This window comes from Canis aureus, chromosome 22 (genome assembly GCF_053574225.1).
Source record: "Canis aureus isolate CA01 chromosome 22, VMU_Caureus_v.1.0, whole genome shotgun sequence".
In the NCBI taxonomy this organism is placed as follows: Eukaryota; Metazoa; Chordata; class Mammalia; order Carnivora; family Canidae; genus Canis; species Canis aureus.
This window is the reverse complement of record NC_135632.1, coordinates 16,070,924-16,090,560: the sequence shown is the minus strand read 5'-3', so window position 1 is coordinate 16,090,560 and position 19,637 is coordinate 16,070,924. Positions and strand designations below refer to the sequence as shown.

The following is a 19,637-nucleotide window of genomic DNA, read 5'->3' as shown; positions in this document are numbered from 1 at the left end:
GGCAAGGCCTTACCTGCCTTACCATGGGAGCAGCAGGCATGGACAAGTGAGTGTGAGCAGAATGGTAGGTTCAGGGAAGCCTGTAGGGCCTGTAGATGCCTAATCAGACAATGGGCCAATATGGGGGAACCTGTCTGGGACCTCTAGAAACTAGTACACTCTGAGGCGGGCTCACTTCTGATAATCTGGTTGGTGGAAGTCAATATTTAGAGTAAAATGTGACCTTATTTTCAGCCACAGTTGAAGACAAGTAGGTTGTTTGGTTATCCATGTTTCAGCAACGAGGCATTTTCTGGAGGCCAGAAGCCACTCTGCTTCTCCCAGTGCCAGTGTTTGTCTCTGGCCGGAGGCTCCGCATCCCTGGGTGATAGCAGCCAGCCTCACACGGGCAGAGCCAGGCAGGTGAGGCCTGGGAGCCCGTCTACCCCCTGGGAGCTGTGGTTAATGACGGCCTCCCACTGGCTGAAACCCTCAGCTTCAGTGGGCTTCTCCCTGCACCCAGGCCCAGAAGCAAACATAGTGCGTCACCGACACCTCCTGGCCTCCAAAACATTTTTGCTCCTCAGACCCTTAGTTTCTGTAAATTTACAGCAGCCCCATTACCAAATGCAAGACCAAGCCCTCCATACCTAGTTTGTGGATGGACTCACACAGGCCAGCAGGGCCCTGGGGCGAAGGGAAGAGGCAGGCCGTCTGTGTGCCTGGGGCTGGGGAGAGGGGCTCCCCAGCAGGCAAGGGAGAAGGATGGTCTTCAAAACACAAGTTCTGCATTCTGCTAGAGAGCCTGAGCTAACAAGCAGCAGCCCTTTTTCATGAGCATTTTTAAATTACAAAATGGCTTATGATGCTCTTTCAAAGATGATTTTTGAAAAGTATAACAACCAATAAGAATTCCCCATAATCCAATTAATGCAACCATCAATGTGATGGTATCCTTTTCTCTGAATAGTCACTTCAACTTCGTGTTCTTTTTCTACTTACCTTTGTGCCTTATGTATTGTCACACCTCATAAAACCTCACCAGCCCCCCCAGCGGCTACATAATATTCCCTCACAGAAGGTCAGATGTGCTTGTCTGTGTCCTTGCAGTTAGAGCAGTGTGATTGATTTTAGGGTGGCTCCATTTTTCTTTTTTTGTGCACCAGTGAATATCTTTGTGTAAAAGTCTTTGCATTTTGAGTCACTTTCTCAGGAGTATATCACCTGGGCCCAAGTACGTGGCCATTTCTTAGTCTGAGATGCATTTTTTAAAAGATTTTATTTATTTATTCATGAGAGACAGAGAGAGAGGCAGAGACACAGGCAGAGGGAGAAGCAGGCTCCCTATGAGGAGCCTGATGCAGGACTGATCCTAGGATCCCAGGATCACAGTCTGAGCAGAAGGCAGATGCTCAACACTGAGCCACCCAGACGTCCTGCCTGAGACACATTTTGCCAAGCACCGGTCTGGTCGTTTATGATGGCATATGCTGCCCCCTTCACCCTCACGTACTCTCGGGCTTCTGGTGTATTTACTCAACTCTGCAGACTTGTACCATATTTTCTGAAGAGATAATAATTTGGTTCCAATTTTAGAATATAGTTTAGTGAAATGAGAAGTCCTGTAGGACTGTAATATTACCTAGAGTCATGGTCTTTTTATTTAAAAAAATAAATAAAAAGTTTTGCAATCATGTACAACTGATCTGGAAATTAAAGAGATCCATATTACCGGAGCATAAAAAGTATACATAGGACACCTTTACAAAAAGACTGAGAGTGTGTGCAGGAAAAACCATACTCTTGCATTGCAAATGCTTTTCGAAGCCATAAAAGTAAAGATTTTTGAAGAATAGCTACTCCATCTTGCACCAATAATATACATTTGTCCCAAGATAAGAAAATTGCCTGGAAAATGCTCATGTTTATTAGACGTAAGAGAGAAGAGTTTCTATAAATCCAAGAGAAAGTACCCTGGTTGGTTGAGTTAATGATTTCCCCCTTGGGAGAATTATCTTTCAGAAAAGCTGCTCTTAAATTGCCTGGTTTCTGCACCTTTCCGGCATCAATCTGCCTGCTGTGTTTCTGTTTGGGAGCCGAGAAGCATGTGAGTAGAGGATCTTTGGAGAGGAAGGGGTCGGGGAGAAAGTTAGCAGCCAAGCTTTGAGTGGGTTTTCCTGGTTTCTGAACACCACAGGATTCCCTTTGATGGCAGCATGAGCTGCTCCTCCAACAGCCCCGAGGAGCTTGGAGCCAGGGCGAAGGGGGCGCACAGGCTTTAAAGAGGTGATGCCCAACACTAGCAAGCTCAGATGCTTGTCAAGGAACTGAGGTGCTCACACTGGCACCAAAGAGCCAGAAGAGAATGGGGCCCCTCACAACACGGGCCCAGAGGCTGGCTGCTTTGGGGCACAGCATCCAGAGGCTTGCACCAGGCATTAGAACGGAGCAGAACCCAAAGGCTGTGTGTAGATCCAAAGGCCCTGGAGAAGCAGCACACAGAGCAACCCCGAACCTGCCCAGCAGCGTGGCAATATCTTCCATCCAGAAAGGCTGGACCCAGCAAGAGGATCTGCAAAGAATGAAACCAGGAAAAAGTCTGAGCAGAGCAGGAGGGCCAAGGGAATTCTCTGAGCCTCAGGACCTGGGCAGGCACCTCTCATGAAGCATCCTTGTTGTTCATTTCCCAAGTATTCAGTGAGAACCTACAGTGTTCTGGAAACTGCACCTGGCGCTGGAGGTTTTTAAATTAACAAAATAGATGCAGACCATGATCTCATGGAACCTCTGATGGGAGTGGGGGTGGGGATAGAGAGTAGCAGAAAAACAATTAAGAAATAAATTAATAGTTTATTCTGTTGGCCAAAGCCAGTCACATGGCTAAGCCCCGGCTCAATGGGGCGTGGGTATGTACTCCTTCCACTGGAGGGGGCATGGTCAGGAGCAATAGTCTAATGCACACAACAGGAAGTGGCTCTCTCACCACTCAGAGCTGTAGGTGCTCCATCTGTGGTTCTTCCGGGACCAGAACCCGTGCTTTGCCCTGCAGAAGGTAAAGAAAGAAAACACAGCTTGTTCTGAATTCATTTGGTATGACCTCCTACCCTGCTGGGTCAGGTTCCAGGCAGCAAACAGGTCTCCCTCTGAGCATCCTGTGTAGGGCACAGAAATCCTTTCTTAGCTCCTCTCTGGCCGCTGGGACCCATGAATGTGGTGAGAGAAGGAATGAGAGTCCATTGCTCAATGTTGTTTGGGTTGGTGGCTTCCGAGTCTATCTGCATCTTGATCACTTGGGAGGTTAGTTAAAATGACAGATTCCAGGCCCTGGCCCTCAAAACGTTCCGCTGGGAATCTCCTCAGGTGGGGCCCAGGAATTAGTGTCTTTAGAAGTTTTTCCAGTGATTCTCCAGAGGCCAGCCTTAACCCTGCCCCTGTCTAGAGACAATGATTTAGGGGACACAGTGTGAGTCCCACGTAGGTGATGTATGTTGCAAAGCCCGTGAACTGGGGAGGAAAGAATGTGATCTAGGCTGGAGTAATCCTGGAGGACTCCCTGGAAGAGGTGAACTGGATGTATTACCCTGGGGCAGTGGTGACCAGGTCAGATTAGAAGGACAAAGAGAGGTAAGATAAGAAGTTATCATAGTAATTGGTCCAGGTGAGAAGTGATGATGGCCTTTCACTAGAGTGGAGAGACACCAATCTTGGAAGCAGGAGGCCTTAATGGCCCTTTGCATGTGGAGGGTAAAATGTTAACAGTGCTCTGAAGCCTTCTATATCTGAAGCCTTTGGAGGTTAGTTTTAGGACAGCATGATGATAGAGTATTATCTCGGGCCATGCTTCTGAAATCATCTGTGGTGCAGGACCAGGATTTTTTTTCCCAGTCATGGACCAAAATTGTGTAAAAATGTGTAATAGAAACAAATTTCCGGGGAAATGAAATAAATAGCAAAGCCATTCAAAATGTAAACCAAAATTTTTATTTTTATTAGCGTCAACAAATATAAACTCACTCTGTCAAATGGCCATAGAAGTTTCTAAATGCTTACTGTTGATCTCTCTAATGACCTCATCACAGACCTAGAGCAGTCCAGGGACCCAACTGGTCTACAGGCCACAGTGCGTAGCGTTGTTCTGGCAACATGTCCTTGCCCTCGCCTCCACAAAACCTGAAATGGTTTGGATCATCTTTCCAATTCAATCTCCTCCACCAGCCATCCTTCTGTGGTCCTTGCCTAGTGGCGCCGGTTCTCCTGGGTGACAGTGACAGGCAGGCTTTGAAGAGGGTATGTTGGAGGTCTCTGGCCGCAGCCAGAAGCTGTCGGGAAGGAAGCTGTCTGCAGTTTGCCAGGTGCTCCTACAATGAAGCTTGCAAGCGTCTGCCTGTGTACAGGACTCCGAAATCACCCGAGGGGCAGCTGTGAGGGTTTTCTTAGGCCGAGGAGCCACAAGTGTGGATATGAGACAAAATGAAAGCCCTTTTGCCATAAGGAACCAGAGAGAACTTCAGGGGCAGAACAAAATTTGAGGACAGATTTCCTCGTTGTTTCACTTGGCATCTATTGAGATGTCTCAGGGTGAGGGAGATATTAAAAGGAGTAAAGATATATGAGGTTTTCCAGAGCTGGAGCCATACGTTAAGTGCAATTTCATCATCATATACACTCTCCCACAGACACTCAAATTCAGGCTGGGGTGTGTGCCTGCACACACATGCACACACATGCACACACGCACACATGCACACACACACACACACACACACACACACACCCAGCAGCCATGTCTTAAATCATTCCCACTGTAATGCCTGGCAGTCTGTCATTTGGCAGCTGGCTGGGGTTGAGGTGTGCTATCCCACCTGGACAGCAGCAGAGGTTCTCTGGGTCCAGATGATCACCTTCCTCGCCCCTGACAGCCAGACCTGGAGCGTGAGTGTGCGTGTGTGTGTGTGCATGCACGGGTGCTGGTTTCCATATACTTAATCGCTCACTCATTACCGAGCACCTAGTGTGGACCAGGCTCTGCACGGTGATGCACAAGTCATGCTCCAGAGCACGAATGGGCCATAAACAAGTAAGTAAGTGATGCTCCAGAGGGGAGGACAGGCAGGGATGGGTGGAAGCAGGGTGCTGGTCATCAAGCTGTGGCCCGGAGGCCTCCTTTACAAAGGCACCTGTAAGTTGAGGCCTGGAAGCAGCGGAAGACCAGCCACAGGTAGGGCAGGAACGGAACATCCGGGCCTGAGGCTTACCCTGTGATATGGGCATGTTTTTGTTTTGTTTTTTTTTTTCCCCTCTCTTCTTCCCTTTTGTACTTAATTAAGAAATCTCTTTTGAGGAAGAATGAAAAGATAATAAAATGCTCTGACTTTGTGAAACTAAAATGTAGTAAATGGAAAGGGGTCGGCAATAAAGGAAGAGAGAGGATTCCTTGTATTTGTAATTGAGTTCAGAGAGTCTGTGGTTTGGTTTCTTTTAAAACTGTGCCTGCATGTAATTGCTTTTAATTGGAGAAGAGAAAGCCACATAATTTAATCCCTGTTAAGTTGTGTGTGGGCCTATTATATGTGGAGCACAGGGCTAAGTGGTTTGCATTTATTATCTGACATAAACCCTTTCAACGGCTCTGAAATAGGTGATAGTATCACCAGCGTCCGCGTGAGTGTCACGAGGGTTTGCTTGCTCGGGCACAGAAGGAAATGACTGGCCCACAGTACATGGCACCAAGCGGGACAGCTGGGATTCACACGTGGGTCTGAGCCCAAGGCCCGGGTTCCTCCTTTTGGGTGGTTAATAACCATCCCCATTCTGCAGATGAAGAAACAGAGGCTTTTAAGGTTAAGGAACAGTCCCAAGGTTAGTCAGCTAAAGGCAGGACCAGATACATAATTTGTAGGTTCCAGGTCAAAATGAAAGTAGGGGGCCTCTCGTTTTCAAATTATTAAGAATTTCAAGACAGGGATGGTAGAGCAGTAAAGCAAGTACAAGGCCCTTCTGAGCATGAAGCTCGTCTCGGAGCCAGGATTGGGTTCCCAGCCTCACTGACACCTCACCACCTCCTGTCTCCTTCCAGCTGAATGTCCCACTTCACAGTTAAAGATCCAGAGCAGCACTTGAGGAAATGTAAAAAGAAAAAAAAAATCAGAAAAGCAAAGAATGCTTTCTGGGGTTGGGCTTTGGAGTTAGGTGGGCCTGGAATAAGTCCTGGCCCTACCACTTGTATTGTCTCACTTATTCTTCACAGCATCCCCATGAGATGGAGTTGTCGTTTCCCCCCATTTTCCAGATGAGAAAATCAAGGCCCAGAGTATCTTGCCCAAGGTACAAGAGCTGGTGAACAGAGGGGGGTCTGAATCCAAAAGTCTAGCACTCTGTCATCTAAGTGTCATCATGGCCCTTTCCAAGGTCAGGCTTGGACACTGAGGAAATCACCCCTAGGAGCCACGTGGGGAGCAGGGAGAGAAGATGAAGCTCAGAAGCCAGCTTTTGTCACCCTTATATGAAGACTTTGGAAGAGTCTCTATTACCTAAAGTGTAGAAGATCCCCCACCCAGCTCAGCACTCAGTCTGGTCCCAAAGTTCCCCATTCTGGCCCACCTGGCACCAGGGCCCCCAGGAGGCCACCCCCAGCCTCACATAGGTCTACACCTTCTGAGTTGTGCCAGGGTGCTGAGTTGTAGATTGACATGGGGGATACTATACTCATCATTTCCCAGCTAAATAGCCCCCCTTGGCCTCGTGCAGCCCCAAGCCCATGATGGAGACATCCTGGGGTTCTATTTTGCCTTCTGGCTTTCCCCACCTTCCTCAATATTTGCCTTTTATTGTCTGTATTCTCCTGTTTTGACAACTGGGGTCTTGCTGACCCTCAGGGTTAGCCAATTCCTAGCAATTCAAAGATAAGAGACAGCTTACCCTTTTGCTCTTCAAACACAGACCAACCAATCCAGAACCCACACCCCCAACGACCTTCCTTGTTGGACTCTCAAACCCTGTGCCTCCATCTATCTGCCCTAACCGCTCCAGGGCCAGGTACCAGACAGTAAGGGACAGCCCCTGTACACCAGAGGCCACTGAAATTATACGAACTAGCATTTTTGGCAATCCTAAACCTGGTTACCATGCTTTGCCTGTTCCTTCCCATGGAAACCACAATAAAGGCTCTTGTGCCCGGTTCCCCATCCCCCTCTGCCTCCTGACTGGCCACACTGCTTCTCCCCCAGTGGTATACATAGCCCCCTCTCCTTGGGATCTCTGAGTGTAATAAATGATCTGTTCAGTGGCAACAGCACCCTGATCTCTTGGCCTTACCATACTTAAATAAATAAAACCTATATTAAGACAAATGCCCAGGTCACTTCCTCCAGGAAGCCTTCATCGATTGCCCTACTCAACATAATTTACTTCTCCATTCCCTGGAGCCTGCACTTTGTTCCTCTGTCTGCTCAGTAGGAGCTGGCTGCTGTCTGTGGCTGCTACCGCCTTGGCTGTGGGCTCCCAGTTAAGGGTTAGGAGTCGGTCATACTTTTGTGCCTCCCATGTCTAGGGCTCTGCTGGAACATAGTAGGTGCTCAGTGAACACTTGGCATCTGAAAAGTGATAAGAATGATACAAGAACAATAATAATAGTAGTAATGAGAGTAGCTCTCTGTTCCCGGTGCTTTTCATATCTTTTTTCCAAGTCCCAAAGCAATTCTGCAGGGGGTTAGCCTCATTCTACAGATGCAAAATGAGTCTCAGAGAAGTTCAGTGATTTATTCAAGGCTACACAGCCAAGGAGTGGCAGAGTCAGGGTTCAAACCTGACTGTGTCCAGCTGCAGAGTTAACACTTTTGAATTTAATTAAATTGAATCGAACTGAATTGAAGTTAATTCCCCATTGTGTGACCCTGTCAGAGGGGGCCCTCTGCATGGATTGATGATCAGGAGTATTCTAATGTTCTGAAAATGAACACCAGACCTAATCCAGCTGCCAAATGACCTTTTCAAAGCAGAATCTGGATATGTTATGCCCTCACTGAACACGCATTTATGGCCCTTCACTAGCTTTTAGGTGAAACCCAAACCTCTTACCCAGCATTCATCATCTGACCTCTACTTACTTCTCCAGCCTCCTCTACTTCCTAATCCACCCCAAATTCAGATGCACTGGATGGCCATGGAGATAAAGTTGCTCCCTGCTGAGCAAAAGTACCTCTCTAGCTTCTGCTGATAGGAAAGGAAGCCCCTTGGTGCCCAAATCAAAGTCACCCACCTCTTGGAGAAAGTCTTGAAAGATGCCAGATCTCTAATGATGCCTGCAGAGACTAGAATGTCAGCCGCCTGCACGATCCTGTGCAGGGGGAACCTTTTCCTGCCCTCCCACTATCCTGCATCCCCACATCCAGCTACTCACTTTGTATAAACCCAGAGATTTCCTAGAAACCCTGATGCCTATTCAGCGGAGACCAAGAAGAGCTGGAGGCCCGTAAGCATCCACAGTTAAGGAATGAAGAGTATTTTGACATACCTGGGTCTTCCCTTTTCATCCTTCAGTCTCACTTCTGAGGACAGAAGTGGAACAATTCTGAATGTCTTGGATTACAAAAACCTGCAAACTCTCTGCTTTCCAGAACTCTCAGATTTGCTTTTTTCCAACTCCAGGCATCTAATATGAGAGTTCCAAGTGGTTAATATTCTCCCGATAAGAAAGCATGTGTCCCCCCAAATTTAACAGGAGTTAGTTCTAATAAAATCATCATGTTTCTAATTCCTTAACCAAGGAAGAAGGAGTTTAATTCCTAAAGGCATTCACTGTTCACTTTTCCAGGAATACCTACAAGGCAGTTGAGCCCGATTTATCAAAACAAGAGGTAGTCTGCTTCCTTTCTCTTCACTTAAGAAAAAAAATTGAACCACAATTCATAAACTAGTCTCCAAGTCCTTTATAAACTGGAAAGATTTTGTTTCTAAGCAGGAAAGCTCAGAGAAGTTGAGGAAGCTTGTGAACCAGAGCGCGGGACATTCCTTTTGTGAGGCTTCAACAGGAAGGTCACCATGTTGAGCCCTTAACCTTCAACGCTCATGACAAGGCCATGAGGAGGTATAACTAATTCAGATCTGCAGGTGAGGTTGTGGAGGCTCAGAGATGACTCATTCAGCTTTGCAGAGGTCACATCACCCACCTCTGGGGGAGATGTGATTCAAGTATAGTCCTCTGCAGTCTCCAGGGTCAAAGCAACCCCAGTGCCCCCACCAGCTGCCCTCAAGGTCAGGCAGTGATGAAACTGACAACACTCCTTGATTCTCTGCCAACATCAGAGATGATCACTTTACACATTTATGTATATATGTATATATTTATGTTTATATATATCAGTATAAATTGAACATTCAAAAATAATCTGTAAAAATTGCACTTGTTCTCCATCCTGGCAAATCCTCAGAACCATGGCAGAACTATTGTAAAAGAGCTGCCTGGCCTTGGGCAAGGCACGCCAACTGTCAACCATGGCTTTGTCCTCTGCACAATTAAGATAATAACTATTGGATTCCTGGGAGGATCAAGAAAAAAAAAAAAAAAAGATAGATGTATAAGTGCCTACACCTTATAGATGCTTAGTAATTGTATATCCTTTTTTTCCTGCAGTAAGTACTATTGAATAAACGGTAAGTCAACCATAATATATCTATTGAACATAATCTTTGTGTTTGGCACTAAAATTAGTCTGCATTTAATCCCCCTCCCCCCACAAATACTGGGTGGTAAACACCATGTTTAGATAAGAGGAAACTGAGACTCAGGGAGGGTAAATGATTCGCCCTAAGTCATGCAGGAAATGGTAGAGGTGGGGGTTGAACCCACGCACACTGAGTTTAGAGGCCAGACTTTCACCCATATTGCTATCCTGCCTCCAGGAGTTGAGGATGAATAGACATTTCATGTGACAAAGGCTGAATCTGATGACTTGCCTTTTGCTCTCTTGATCCCCATCTCAGACTCTTTCTTGGAAAACGAATGATGTTTGTGTGAGCTTCCCACTCTCTCAAGGACACTACACTCAGAAAGCTTCATCGATTTCTTTTACTATGTGGTTGCAATTTTTGCCTGTTCCTTGGGAACCCTCAAAAGCGAGCCTTGAGAGGTCAGCAAAGCCACTGCAGATGTGATGTTTCCAGAGCTATTTTGTACCTGATTTCTTCCCAAAGAGGCCCTTGCCCCCCACCCGCACCCCCAGCCTGGAGGTGGTGAGAGAAATAAAATCTCTCCTAGGCCTGTACCTCCACTGACCTTCCCTTCATTATTCATTTGCTTCTTTTTTTTTTTTTAATTTAATTTTATTATTTATTTATTTATTCATGTGAGAGAGAGAGAGAGAGAGAGGCAGAGACACAGGCAGAGAGAGAGGCAGGCTCCATGCAGGGAGCCTGATGTGGGACTTGATCCCGGGTCTCCAGGATCACACCCTGGGCCAAAGATAGGAGCCAACCACTGAGCCACCCAGGGATCCCCCATTTGCTTCTTTATTTGCACTCCTTCTAGGAACGATTTTAGGTGGAATCTCTCATCAAAGATAACCACCAAAATATCTAGACACCCACAGCCCCCAGAGAAGAGAGGGAATCAATACCACAGATGGCTTGGGCTTCTTCAATGAAGAAGCTTCCAGAAGGAGGTGATGTGGGAAGACCTTGCATCAGCAGAAGTGGCAAAAAAACCAAGAGCTGCTGCCACATGGCTCACCCCATGGCCCTCTACACAAAACCACTTTCTCCATTTTCCTATCTGCATCTTTGAAGAAGGGAAAATCCAGGGAAAGAGGGGTGAGGCAAGGAAGGAAGGGTAAGAGACCTCCTCCTTGGTGCCCTTTCTTAGCATCAGGAAGTAGATTCCCTTCATCAGCAGCTCTAGACTAGCTGCCTTGCTGAGAACAAAAAGAACCCAACATGTTATGGGCTGCTGTGGGGATGGCCAGACTGCAGGTCGGGGCAGACGGGGGCAGTACCAGAGAGGGGCGAATAGGCCACAAGTTCTGTCTGTGGCTCAGGAAAGGCAGCCATGGCAGCAGCCGGGTTAGGTGACTGAGGCTCCCCAGATCCACCTGGCAAATACTCCCTACGCTCTGACCTCAGTGTAGACGGATCGAAAATAAACATCACAATCCCTGCCGTTCAGCAGCTCCCAGTTACTGGGGGGAGGCAAGCATACCAATGAATCCTGCAGGATTCATTCACGTTTTTTACCAATATCGGGTGAGCATCTACTCTGTGCCAGGCACTGGGCACAGAGCGTGATGGGGATTCAGAGTACCCTGAAGCTTAGAGTCCAGTGCTGTGTCTGATGTGGAGGATGCTGTGGAGCACAGGTGAGCATATCTCCCCAGACCAGAGAAATTCGGAAAGGTTGCGCAGAGTTACCACGGCAGAAAGGCATAGAAAGGGAGCTCTGTATAGAAGAAACAACACGATCGAGCGTTCAGAGGCAGGAAACGTTGTCCCTGAGACCCAGGGCTGGCTGAGTGTGGACTGCTGCTTACAGCTCTGACCTCAGATGCACCCGACAAAAGCCCTGCTGCCCCCCTCCAGTGGTTCATCTTTACTGAACTTGGGGCCTCTGGAACATGGCTTAGAGCAGCTCCAGGATCTCATCCTCCAGGAGGTGATGGGCTAGTCCAGACACAGCTGCTGGAGGCTTTGAGGAAAAGCATGCAATTGGGTACCTTCTCTTTCACATGCAGTCCCTCCCACCCAAATATCCTCCCGTGGTAAGCTCCTGGTGAGCCACCTACAACTCTGCATGCAGTCTCTGCTCCTGGCCTGCTCTGAGAAAATCCCCAAAAGGGTAGCTGGTTGACTTGGGGGTTCAGACCTAAACCCAGATGGCGTGGCTATCTGGAACGTGGCGGGGTTGCAGAGCAAGGACACTCGTACCCCTGGACTGAACATCTCCCTTCCTCTCCTAGAATAACACCACCCGAGGCCCTACTGCATGCCATGCACACACCGAGGCCCTCGTTCCTCACCCCAACACTGAAAGGTCCCTATTTTATTGATGAGGTGCCCGAGGCTTGGAGACCTTCATTAACCTGCCCAGAAACTTCCTGACCAGACAGAGTCAAGCCAAGATTGCTGGGGCATCTGCTTCAAACCTGCTTCTCTGAGGCTTCCCACGCACACCCATCCTTGGCATTGAGACCTCAGCTCAGACAGTTCTCTGCATCCAAAGAGCCTCTCTCTGTCACCGCTTTTTCTTTCAGAGACTCACTCTCTCAGACAGGACAGCACAGGCCTCCCCCCAAGCCACCCCCACCCCTGCTCCGGCTCCGCAAGACAGGGACCCTTCCTGGCTCCTTCACTGCTGTATCCTCGATGCTCCATGCAGAGCCTCGTACACGGAAACCCCGAACACACGGTTGCTCAGTGAACAAAGGCATCTGGCCCCTCCACAGAATCGCTCAGGATGGCAGCCTGGGGCCCACTGGGGGCTTGTGAAGAACCTGACCCATCAATGCCAGATTTCCTCACAGGCAATTTCATAGGTTTTTATTTCTGCTTCAGCAAAAGGATACCTTCCAGCAAGGTTTATGTGACAAACATGTGGCTTCATAAGCCAAGGGTGTCCGTAGGTCCCCTTCCTTGATCCTGCCCCCCGGGTCTGGCTAGGTCTGCACAGACCTCACAGACGTGCCCTCGCAGAGCGCGGTGCGCCCACTGCTGTCAGCAAGCGCTGTGCGTGGTCACTAGGAGCGCAGCGTTGCCTGGAGGGTCCTCTGCCCTTCGACTGCTGCTCTTGTTGTTCCAGCCAATTCATGTGTACACTCCCTGTTGGTGTTTATCTTCGCTGATTGCTCTATCTTGTGTGGTGCCATTTTGGTTGTGGTTTTGTTCCTCTCCAACACTTTGTCATCTCCAAATTATTTTTCCACTAAGAAGAATCGATAAGACCATCGGCTCCACTTAAGTGGGTCACGGTCCTGAACGCTTGAGAAAGAATCCTGCACCCCACCTCATGACCCCCAGGAACCCGGAACTACCATGCCCTCTTGTCATATGGCGGGACATACCCATTCCTAAAAGCCACCCCACTAGGCAAGATGAGGGAAGTGGAGCAAGCAGCGTAACACTCAAAAATGTCATCAGTGACACACAGAAAAGAGAGGAAGAAAACATGTTAGCCTGGTTTTACACAGGTTAAGTGGTTAAGAAAATATACAAGTACTTCGATGACTATGGCACGTCACCTTGAAGAGACCTGATGTTTGCCCGCAGAAGAGGATGGGGGAGGGCTGCAGCTGGAGCAGAACCGCGACAAGGGGGGTGCTTCTGAATGGAGGGGAAGTTGTAACTGTGGGGGCAGGTGGATGTGGCCCTCAACACTCAGTGGCCTGCGTGGCTGCTAGACGTTTGAGGCGTGTCCATGGGCGTGTTTTGTGCATTCCTACCTGGCTCGGCTCAGCTGGGTGCCGCTTTCTGCCTTCACCCAGTGTTTCTCAGGAAGGAAATCTTGCATAATGGGCAAATGTGAAATTCCTCTTATCCTCAGATTGTTCCCAAATATATCAATTATGCTGGAACAAATTCACATTTTCAGAACAAGAGCTACAGCAGAACTGGCCGTACCCGATTGACTTTAACCTTTTCCTTGTTTATTCAGACTGGACCAAGAGGATTGAGTATCAGCCTGGCTCCGGGAGCGTGCCGCTTTTCCCCAGCATCCACCTGGAGACGTGCGACGGGGCCGTGTCCTCCATCCAGATCACCACGGAGCTGCAGACCAATTACATCGGGAAGGGCTGCGACCGGGAGACCTACTCTGAGAGATCCCTTCAGAAATTATGTGGTAGGTTTTTCCTGTTGCGATCTTTTTTTTTACTTAATTGCTTTTAAATGATTTATACAAAACATATGTTATGAAAGAATTAGTCCCTCCCAACCCGCATTGGCATATGTTACTCCTGGATGACTATGAAGTCTACTTATTATGGTTGAAGGGTCAGATGGCTCAGCTCTCGGCATCAGGAACACCTGGCCAGATCCCACCATTGACCAACTGTGTGGCTGGAGGCAAGGCATGTGACAAAGCCTCTACTCCTCATCAGTAAAACCTAATTAATGACCTAGTGTATTTGAGAGAACCTATCATGGAGCCTGAAGAAACCTGGGCTCCCTTCCACTGGGTTGGTTTGGAAAGAGGCACCTGACCAGGGGCCAGTGTGAAGGGTGGTGTCTCTCACCGGGGAGAGGTCGGCTTCCTCCCCAAAGGATCAGCTACATAATTTGCAGGGCCCAGTGCAAATGAAAATGGGAAGCCTTTGTTAAGAATTTAAGAATTTTAAGGCTACAGTGGCAAAGCATTAAACCAAGCTGGGATGCCTACCCCAAGCGCAGGCCCCACGTGACACCCTAGGTGGCATACCAATAAAGCCAGCCTAGCTTCCCGCTGGGGTGGAGGAGGTGGGCCCCGCGAAGGTGTCGCAGCACAGGGGAGAGGACCTGCTGTCTTCATGAGGCGATGCCCCAGCGAAGGAGCCACTGGGAACTAGGGGAACAAGGCCCACAGCGGTGCGACATGAGGAAACGGCTTCACCAAGCACCTGCTCGGTACACCTGCCACACCGTTCACACGCATCACTTTAATTCTCTGTCTTCAGTGTGAGGAGGTTGTTATTCATTCCATTTTAAAGGTGGAAAATTGGGCAGCCCGGGTGTCTCAGCGGTTTAGCGCCGCCTTTAGCCCAGGGTGTGATCCTGGAGACCCGGGATCGAGTCCCATGTCTGGCTCCCTGCATGGAGCCTGCTTCTCCCTCTGCCTGTGTCTCTGCCTCTCTCTCTCTCTGTGTGTGTGTCTCTCATGAATAAATAAATAAAATCTTAAAAAAAAAAATAAAGGTGGAAAATTGGTACCCAGAGAGGAAGAAATGGCAGGTTCGAGATCCTGGTTAGAAGGTGACTGAGTCAGAATTTGAAGGTAGTTCTACCCGAATGCAGGCTGTTCAGCTCAGTAGCTGCGAAGGGCGGCCGGGCCTTGGGAGCTAGAAGGCCAGTCTCCCAGTCAGCCTGTGGCGTGCTCCATATGGTGGGAAGGGCCCCCGTGCATAGAAAGCCAGCCCACTGACGTGCCAATGGGCCTTGGGGTGAGGTGGACCACATATATTTCCTTGCTGTCTTGTTCTCTCCCAGAATATTCAGGAACTCACATCTGTTCTGTGGGGAGCTTAGGAAAGAGCTTACCCTTAGACTAGACCTGTGTTTGGGGGTAATTCCATCTCCACAAAAGGGACAGGAGCCTCCTGAACACAGTGCGATTCCGGGGCGCCGTCCCCTCCCAGGGGGCCCTCCACTGCTACCGCTGGGGCAGTTTGCCTCCCTCACCATTCCTGAACACACAAACACACACATGCACACACACACACACACACACACACACACTGCTCTTGCCCAAAGAATTAGGTGAAAATTTAGAAGTGAATGTGAAGTGGACCCTATGTGGGCCACCTCCCATTTATCATGTCACCCAGCTGTCAGGAAGGCCTGTGGGGACACACGCTTCTCCAGAACAAAGCAGTAGATTGGGGAGATCACCACAATTTCAATACTCCAGACAGCCCCTGCAAAAATGGATGTCGGGCCTAGAGTATGCAGAAAACCGCCTCTAGTGCTCTGCCTCCCTCCGTGTGCGGAGAAGCCACCTCAGACGACATCTTACTGCGAACGAGCAGGCCATTTCACTCCCCGGGCACCTGGATTAGAAGTCAACTCGACCTCACGCCACCATGGGTTACAGTCATTTCCTAACCTCCTCCGGGTTAGAAGGAGATGATGGAATCAGGTTGTTAAAGTTCAGGTGGGCCCAAGGGCACGCACTTGTGATTTGATTTTGAATGTTGCTGGGGAGAGATGAGGAGATACAGAGAGCAAGAAGGATTTTTATTTATTTATTTATTTTTTTTTTTTTCCTGAGGGAAGAAACTTTTGAGCAAAATTGCATCTGGTTGTTAACAGCGCTCATTCCTTCAGGGCTGCCAGCCTCACCTTGCAGGAAGGCAGGCAATTCAGGGAGGAAAGCAGGCTCCCCTAGAATGTGAGCTTACCTGGTTCTGGGAGTGGCCCTTTATCGGGGGAGGTCTGTGTGTCCTTCTGGTGACCTTCCTGGGCCTGGCGCCCACCACCCTGTGGGGACTCTGTCTGAGTTACCAGACGGCCAGGGCCACTCCTGCCTCCATGCCAGGAGCCTGAATCTTGAATTCCATGGAGGGAGAGCTCAGGAAAAGGGGGCAGAAGCAAATGCGTGGAACCCAGATGCACATCCAGTGCTAGAGTAGGCTTCCGAAGGAGGCAGCCCACCAGGCCCCACGCTCTCTCCAAACTGTGAGGGAAATGCAGGCTGGATTGCTTCCAAAACAGAGTCTGGGTTATAATTCCTGCTCCTATGGGGCAGTTTAGGTGCTGGACAAGCTTCCATGTGTTTTCAGTGGATGGTAGACACGTTGCTTGCAGGCTTTCCCAACTAGGGAATGGCTATGACACTTTCAGCCTCAGCAGCCATGCATTTTTCATATTCCAAATCTTTATTGACTCTGGATGGAAACAGGGAGACCAATTAGGATGTTATTGCCATGGTCTAAGCAAGAGATAATGAGTTCTGAACCAGGGGAGTGGCAGTAGGGATGCATTTAAGACAGCTTTAGGAGGCAAAATCAGCAAGCTAATCAATGATTGATTAGCTGTCAGGAATGAGAAAGAAGAAATCTAAGATGACTCTAGTATAAGCATCTAACTGGCCAAGGGTGCCACCGATCAGGACTAGGAATCCAGGCACGAGCAGATTTAGGGACTGTGAGGACACGTGCCTGTAGGACACCCAGGTGCGAGTGTTCAATGCTGGCCTGACTCTGGATGCTTCGGAGGACCTGCCCCCACCCAGCTGATCCAATGTCCTAGCCTGTTTCTTCCCTCTTCTTGGCCGGGACACCTCCTCTGTCCCTGTGCCGGGCTGGTCCCTCTTTCCTAAATCTTAGCTCATGTTTTCTTCCCACTAGAATCCTCCCCCCCTTTGCTGTTCCAGGGCTTTCCCTTCTGTCAATATTCTCCCGGCCTTTGTACACTACGGAGGCTATCCTGGGGGTGTTTCCTGGATCCTTTGAGCTCCAGTATCTGTTTTGTGATACCATAGCTGTGCAGTGACCCAGGCAGGGGTGTCTCTGTGGAGGCGCATTCTGCATGCCTGGTCACTGTCCACCTGCTTCCTCCTCTTGCGACACTGGCTCCATTAGAAGCAAACAATAGCTGGTTCAAAGCCTATTGTCAGGAAGTACCTGACAGGTGCAGCAGCTTTTGAAACAGCCTGTCTGAGCCCGCACGGAGACACTTCCATTCTGCCTTGAAATAAAAACAATGCAGGGGTCCTGAACCTGTGTCCCCTTCAGCTTGTAGAACATAGTCTAGAATGGCCGGCCACTAGGCTTGCTTTGCATAAAGCCAGGCTTCTTGGGGAAGTTGGGCAAAGTGCTTATCATTTCCTCTGAATTCAGAGATTCAAGATGAAGGGGTCTGTCATCTGAGGCCCAGGCTTTCCAGAAGTGAAATGTCACAGAACTGCCTTGAGTATGACATGCCCCATGAAGCCCTTAGGAAGACCTCTGGGCCAAATTAAATTTGACATTAACGACAGCCCCAGGAAAGGACCACTTCAATGGCCCTAAGTCACTACATATTACAGTAAATAGAAGAGCAGTTTGTGACGCGCATCCTTCCCCAGCTCGGAGGCCAGGGTCTGTTCCTCCTCGGGATCACAGGGCTCCTGGCCCTTGGCCCACACCTCCACAGACGCCACCCGGGCCAGCTGTTCTCTATGTGGAGTCAAGAACTAGGAGAGCAGGCCCTGTCAAAGGAAAGGTCACAGAATGAGAGCATGCTATTAAGTCAAGTGTCGGAGCACTTCTGATCACCAGACGTGAAGCTGTTCTCAGGATCTTTGCACTTGTGAGCCTGGAGATTTTCATAGATGATTTGCTCATTCATTCATTCGTTCATTCATTTATGTATTTATTAATTCGACAAATATTTGTTGAGTGTCCAAATGCTGTAACCCCTGAGGTTATATAGAACCCGACACTTCAGTCTCTGGGAAGACATGTTAAAAAAAAAGTTAAGATCATGGTTTTTTACTACGCCATGAAACTTAACAGAGCTCATCCTCATTCCAAATCACAGTCAGAGGTATTTGTACCTCCAGAAACACCCAATTCCAGGAGCTATCATCGGTTTCCCCAAGCTGCCTCTGAAAGGCTGGAGCTTCCAGGCTTGAGTGTCAGTCCCCTAGCATAGCTGGTACCTCCGTTCTCAGAGAGTAGAAGTGGGCCTATTGCTTTAATAGGCACACAGCTATCAGGAATCAGATTAAATCATTAATTATCCATCAGCAAAGGGCTGCATAGGCAGGAAGCATCTCAGTGGATACGCCGATTTCTTTGGCTTCACCTGAGCAGCTGTCTTAGATCATGCCCTCCCATGTTGGGTAGAAGGTTTTTCCCTTCAGTGGCATTGCCCGAGCTGGTCAGCAACTGGGTATCCATGGCCCTGCTCCAGGAGCCTGACTGACCACCCCTCCGCCAGAGCCCAGCCTGTTCCACCTGAAGACCCAAGTTCCCAATTGCAAGGCCGTGCCGGAACCCTTCCCGTCTAGGATTCCAAAGGTGGAATGAAGCTCAGATTATAGAGTCAACGGCATGTGAGCTCCTGAAAGGACATCAGAAAGTACTCCCTGTCCATGCTGAAGACATGCCAAAGAAGAAATGGGAATCATAGCCAATGATGTCAGTCACTTATGTGGATTAGCAGGATAGCAGGATACTGCAATCACAAATGACCGTAATGTCTCATTGGCTCAAAACAGCAAAAGTTCATTTATCATTCCCATTGCATGTCCTTCTTGGATGGGCTGTGGCTCTTTTCCATGTGGCTTCCCTCTGGGATCTAGGCTAACAAACAGCTTTTATTTAGAGCACCGTGGATCTCATGGCACATGGAAAAGACACATGGAAAACCATGAATTGGCTCTTAAAGCTTCTGCCCCGGTATGATGTGTCACTTGCACTCACATTTTATTGGTCAGAGCAAGTCACATGTCTAAGTGCCATCAGTGGGTCAGAGATGCGTGTTGAGAGCAGAATGCATTCTACAGCCATGCAGTTCTAGTACAACGTTTGTCAAGGGGGCTTCGCTGTCCTCCCCTGCCAGTCTCTCCCGCTGACCTGTTCCACCCACCAAAGGTCTACTGTGTCCCTAAAGGTAGGACCAACTTCTGTTTGGTTCATTGCTGCCTTCTCACCACAGTGCCTGCCATAACCTAGACATTACATAAATATTTACTGAAATAATAGAGAGTTGATATTGCAATTGTGAGAATACTCCACAGAATGAGGCCTGTGTCTTTGGTTATAATAGTTTCCCCTAAGACCCTCCCACTTATTCTTGCCCTGTGGTGGACCATGAGGAGGCATGACCTGAGCTTCCATATCAATCATCGTTGCCACACCTCGAAGTGCTACAGACACTCTATCCTGACCAAAGCCAACCCAGAGCAGAATGCAAACCCTGCAGTTAAGAAGTTCAGTGTCAAAAAAAAAAAAAAAAGAAAAAGAAAAAAGAAAAGAAAAAGAAGTTCAGTGTCCCCA

At 48.7% G+C, this 19,637-nt stretch overlaps 1 protein-coding gene across 2 annotated transcripts in view; it reads left to right on the top strand.

Annotated features, from left to right (window-relative positions):
* Positions 1–19,637, top strand: part of CLSTN2 (calsyntenin 2) — a 616,484-nt gene that overhangs the window by 494,344 nt on the left and 102,503 nt on the right. For both annotated transcript variants that reach the window (XM_077864941.1, XM_077864942.1), the window contains exon 6: positions 13,616–13,801. In XM_077864941.1, the coding sequence (XP_077721067.1) occupies positions 13,616–13,801 (186 nt within the window). The remainder of the gene's footprint in view (positions 1–13,615; positions 13,802–19,637) is intronic.